General features: G+C 32.2%; 1 protein-coding gene across 4 annotated transcripts in view; it reads right to left on the bottom strand.

The window, feature by feature from the left end:
• Obsc (Obscurin) overlaps positions 1 to 6,000 on the bottom strand; it is a 185,041-nt gene that overhangs the window by 45,077 nt on the left and 133,964 nt on the right. For all 4 annotated transcript variants that reach the window (XM_067045343.1, XM_067045345.1, XM_067045344.1 and 1 more), the window contains one exon: positions 4,560 to 4,661. In XM_067045343.1, the coding sequence (XP_066901444.1) occupies positions 4,560 to 4,661 (102 nt within the window). The remainder of the gene's footprint in view (positions 1 to 4,559; positions 4,662 to 6,000) is intronic.

Below are 6,000 nucleotides of genomic sequence, written 5' to 3' on the forward strand. Positions count from 1 at the left end.
TTGGACCTATAAATTGTAATTTATGTGCGAATAAAAAGTATATAGCAAATTCTGAATCAAAACTTTTAAACCCATTTATACTAAATGGGTACTATTTACTAAATGTATTATAATGTACAGTTGTAAATAGCAATAAATTAATTTTTTTAAAAATTTTAACTTTTATATTTTATACATATATGATGATTTCATAATGTTTCAAGTGTGCTAACATTTTAGTTTATTTGATGGATTATATTCAGCTTATTGTATTGAATTGTATAAGAAAAGATAAATAAAAAATAAATGCTGTGAAAGAACAAAAAATTATTTATATTCAAAATGTAGAGTACAAATCCAGTAGAAACATAGGCACATATTAAAAAAATAAAATCATTTAATGAATATTTTATTTTTTACTACACCACAAACCAACATCTCAAGTATTTCTAGTAGTTCAATGAGAAACATGTGTACATTAACAGATTTAGACCTTACAGGACCCTGTGTGATATGATACGTTGGACTCCGCCCCCCTTGGTCAAAGAGGTAGGGGAGGAGGGTTGCTGGAGGGTTTGAGAGATAAGGAATACATCATAAGAGTAAGAAAGAGTCCAGGGTACCCTGAATCTATACTTTTATTTGTAACCTATAATATATTTATTTAATTTTTTATAGTATCGGACCCGTCAGGGCAGAGGCCCTTGGTGCTCACCCCAATGTGGATCTGCCCAGTATTCATGTATACTGTATTTCATTAAAATTGGGTAAGTTCTTAGTAAGTATAATTGAACTCTATTCCCTCTCCAATACAAGTTGGGTGAATGAGGCTTAGATCTAAAATATTTTTAATGAGATGTAGATAGTTGACCGTAGATTACTGATTGGAGAAGATAATTGGGGGGTGCGGTCAGCAAAGAAACAACATAAATAAACAAAAAAATATTTATTTATGCCGACGTTTTGACCTAATTTTTAGGTCTTCATCAGGGCTATAAAAACAAAAAAAGATAACAACCATCATTTAGAGAGAAAAAAGTTGATTAATAACTATGGACAAAGACAGTAGTAGATTCATTACATTATTATTTATATACATATAAATGTGAGTAATAAATAAATGATACGGTGGAAAGAGTCTATAAAGAATTAGTTATAAAAAACAAAAAAAAAACAATAATATTGTTTTTGTTTTTTTCATAAGCTCCATTATTAATTTAACTAATTCTTTATAGATTCTTTCCACTGTATCATTTATTTATTACTCACACTTATATGTATATAAATAATAATGTAATGAATCTACTACTGTCTTTGTCCATAGTTATTAATCAACTTTTTTCTCTCTAAATGATGGTTGTTTTTTTTTTGTTTTTATAGCCCTGATGAAGACCTGAAAATCAGGGTGAAACGTCGGCATAGTTAAATTTTTTTTTTTTTTTTTTTTTTTTTTTTTTTTTGCCCCCCCCCCCCCCCCGATTATCTTCGGCAATCAATTAAAATATTTTTAGTTGACTCATCAGAAGAGAGAAAAACACTATTAGAAAACAATGTAGTGCTGCCCAACTTTATTGGGTTGCCCTATACAGAGCATACTTATAACTAGTAAATCACAATTATTTATAATCTTATTAATAAAAATAGTCACAGCATATTTTTTTTTTAAAATGTCACATTATAAAAATTTCTACATTGAGTGCAAGAATTATACATGATCTATTTATTTGTTCCTTTTTATTATTTCTTCCCTTACACATTTTTTCCAGCTTTTAATCGCTGTTTAAGTATGTTTAATTTTTCTAAAGTTTCAATTCTAAAAAATTGTCTCTCTTTTTGCTTCCATCACTCATACAAATAAATTTAAGTTGAAGTATAAAAGAATATATATAGCCATATAAAATATAGTAAAAAAAAAGTATATATATAAATATACATAATACCCAATACAGACGTCCCCATTTACAATATATTAATATTAAAAAAAACATGCTTATAAAAATTAAAATAGAATAAGTAAAAACATTAACTTAAAAGTTAAAAGTAATAAATATTTAATAAATATAAAATTTCATAGATATATATAAAATAATTAAGGTAAATAAAGTGTGATATATGCATGTGATGGTGGATGATTCACAGTGAGTCCAAAATTATCCCTTCTGTCATTTTTGGCACATCCCTGATATAAACACAAAGTTCCTGCAAGAAGCTCCTTGTTGTGCTTGGTATAGTTCTACGAGCTCCGAACCAGAGGCCTCTCACTTAGAAGTCTCTTTCCCTGAAGCTCTCACGGAACTTTTCCTTAAGAAAGGGATATATTTATTATAAATTTCCCTCTTTTCTCTATCTATTTTATTGCCTGGTCAAGGTTATTACTTTCATATCTCACTGTAGGATCCAGAATGGATGCTGATTTACCTGTCTTGGGAAAAGTGACAATATCGGCATATTGTGTGGATCCCTCGGAATCTATGCAGTAGACCTTGTCGAAGCAGACAAAATCTCTTTCTCTAAGGAGCTTCATCAATTCATGCTTTACTCTGTGGTGCCGGTGTGTTACGAGGAGGGAGTTGTTGGGGCATTTTCGACAGTACATGTGCTTGTGCTTCAGACTCTCTTTTGCATTTGCGACAGAGGGACCAAACTTCTCTGACCTGTCTGTTGACTCCTGGGACTCCACGCAGGGGTGCATAGTTGATGTTTAGTTTCAGGGCATTGGACCATTCAGATCCCGTAAGAATTTGTTTGTTATATATATTTATTTGCTTAGGGGTCTCCTTGAAATGGCACACTACAATGCCCTGCCACCTGCAATTGGCCCATTCCTCAAACACATTCTCATGTAGCGACTGCTGTAGAACTCTTAATGTCCGATGTCCCTGACCAATACCCAATCTATCTGCACATTCAGCAATTTTGGCTGAACAATTGAATGCAGACTGGAACAGGGCATTGGGTACATTGGACAGTTGCTGAGCAATGGACCAACGCTGCAAAGGAGCCTTACATTGGCAGCAGATTAAGCCTAAACCTCTATACCTCCTCGGAGCGTACAACATCGCCGTGGAGGTGTTCGCAGGAAGTCCTATAATAGCCTTGACACTCTTACAAATGATGGTGTCGATGCCCTCCGATATTGCTGGACGTAGCTTTGCAAGGGGAGCAGTTTGGAGAGGGTAAGTCCCAGGAACACATATTGGTTGACAATGTTGACCTTTTGCTCAGGCTTAAGCAAGCAAGAGGCGACTAGCTTGTTCATATTTTCATTCAACTTAGTCACCGAATCTTCGTTTAACTGTAGCTCTCCCGAATGAATGTGCATCCAAAATATCTAATGGTCTCACCTTTTTCAATTGTCTGGATGCTGCCTCCATTCTCAAGGGAGAGCCTCATTGTCTCCTGTTCTTCTTTATTCATAACAATGCCCACACTCTCCCGAGGATTCAAAATGAAGCCAATCTCCTCAAATGTCCTCTGAATGCAGTCAATAATTCTTTCTGCAACACTCTTGTCACACACTGAAACCACCTGGTCATCAACGAAACCTGTAAAGACCACACATTATTGGTCACAGTCGAGCTTATAACCAAATTATTAGCAAAGTCTTGCTCGCACAGGTCGCGGTACAGATGGTCTATGGCCAGGTTGAAAAACGATGATGACAAGGGCCCGCCTTGCGGTACTCCATGTAGCACCCTAATTTGGCTTGTAGTGTGGGCAATTATGTTTGCTTCTAATGCTATTCGTAGAGAGGAGAGCTGAAATCACGTTTTTAAGATCCGGTGACACACCCCTCACTTTAAGTGAGCTCACAATATGGTTATGGTCAAAAGCACCTACAATGTCAAGAAACACCACCGCACATTTACCTTTCTTATTTTGTGCAACTTTTAGAATGGCATTAATGATTCTCGCATTGACATGCCTCTCCGGAAGGCCCTTTATAAAACCCCTCTGATTCCTGTATTTGTAGTTCATGGTCCAGAATCTTCTCTATAATTCAGCGCACAATCGAATATATTGTGATAGGCCTCCAGGAGGATATGTTATTAATATCACCTTTGGCTTTATATATCAACATTGTGCGCCCCTGTCGAAGTTGTTGTGGTACATAGGCCACCTTCAGCATTATCTCCGTGATAATATTTATGATATGATGTAATAAATTGCATTGCTGTTGTGGTGGTTCTAAGAAAGTTATACTGAACCCCTTACTGCACTGATTTTTCTATAACCTCTAAAATGTAAGCAAAAGAATATTTTTCAACAGGTTATTTAAAAATAAACTTAAGTTTCAAATGATTTAATAGAGGATAAATTATTTTTAAATAACCAACAAATGTTTTTTGGATAAAAGTAATTTTTAAATATTTACCAGAATGTTATTTCAAATAAAAATCATGCCCAAGTCTATTTAATACAATAACCACAAGAGAAAATATGTTTTAAAAAATCTCTGAGAAACAATTTAAGGGATTAGAATAAACAATAAATATCAATTCTTCAACCCTTGGAACAGCACTACTTATAAACAGATTTGAATGTTACTTCATCAAACGCACAAAATTTCATAAGCTCACCCTGAAATACAAGCTGTGAAACGTCCAGTAATTCCATTTACTAATTCTTGATCTCCTATCTTCTTCAAAAAGCAAGGGGCTTCACCCTTTTCTCTTTCACCTCTGAAATTTATGGTAAATTAGCCAATGGTATTTTGATAACAATAAATTATAATTACATTAAACTAAATTATCAATCAATTACAACCATAGATATTACTTTATAATTATAAGTCAATTAAATTTTAGTGGAGCTTAAATCCGAGGAAGCACATTTTCTTGGTAGGGGAATGGGTTTTTTTTTTAGGATAGATGGTATAAATAATAAATCAATAAAAATCCATGAAAAACAGCCTCAATGTTTATGGATCACTCATCTTGATGAAAATAAAATATTCCATTAAACAAATTAAATAGAGATACATTTATAATAACAGGTAATATCGTGTATGAAAAATATTATTTATATTTGAGAGGAAAATCAACAATTATGGAAATGTTGGAAACCAGAGTAAAAATTTAAGGTTGAATATGGGTAAGGAACTTTAAAAAGAGTTAGCAAAAATAATGATGAAATACAGTGCAATCTCAGTAATCCAAACTAATTGCTGCAAGGGGAGTGTTCGGATTACAGAAAGTATTAGGAAAAATGGTGTAACAAAAATTCAACAATCTGAATGTACATAACTATTTTTATTTTTACATATTTCATTAGCAATTTGACAGTTGAAGTCAAATTTAAAAAAATTAATCTTTTTTTAACTAATATTTATATTAAAGTTGGATGTATCAACTTATTTTTCTAGCTGTTATAGTTTTAATTCAATTTTTCCACAAAAAATTATTTTATGAATCAATAGAGTGACACATAATTTCCGTGAATTTTTGTCTTGTCGCCAATGTCAAAAACAAATTTTATTTTGACCAGGTTATTGTACATAACTAAACATATTTTGTTTAAGGAGGACTAAACAACTAACAGAAGCTTTTAATATTATTTTTTTAAATATAGGCAAAGTGACTTAATTGGGAAAAACACTCTCATGACTTCAAAAACAAAAAAATACTGAACTAGGAAGTAAAGACTCATTAAATCAACTATTCTTTCATGTCAATTTTGCTGGAAAATTAAATTACCATTCTTCTCTTCGTTATGAAAAATTAAGGGCATAAAAAAACTTGACTAATGTCTTCTTTATTAATTACAAAAATATTTGTAAAATAAAATCATTCACATTCAAGTGGTTGATCATTCTTAAAAAGCTCTGTAACTGAAATTAGCACCATAATTGGAGAATGACCCATATAGATAACTACTTGACATAGATGTACAGAACCCAATAAAGCCAGTCTGATATAAAAAAAATAACTATTTATTAAAAAAAGAGGATATTACAATATATATATAACATAAGTATCGGAAAGAGCAAAATGTTAAAAAAGAGAGAAAAAGGTATAAGAT

The sequence above is a fragment of the Halyomorpha halys genome, unplaced genomic scaffold (assembly GCF_000696795.3).
Source record: "Halyomorpha halys isolate HHAL.00 unplaced genomic scaffold, Hhal_1.1 Scaffold179.1, whole genome shotgun sequence".
NCBI lineage: Eukaryota > Metazoa > Arthropoda > Insecta > Hemiptera > Pentatomidae > Halyomorpha > Halyomorpha halys.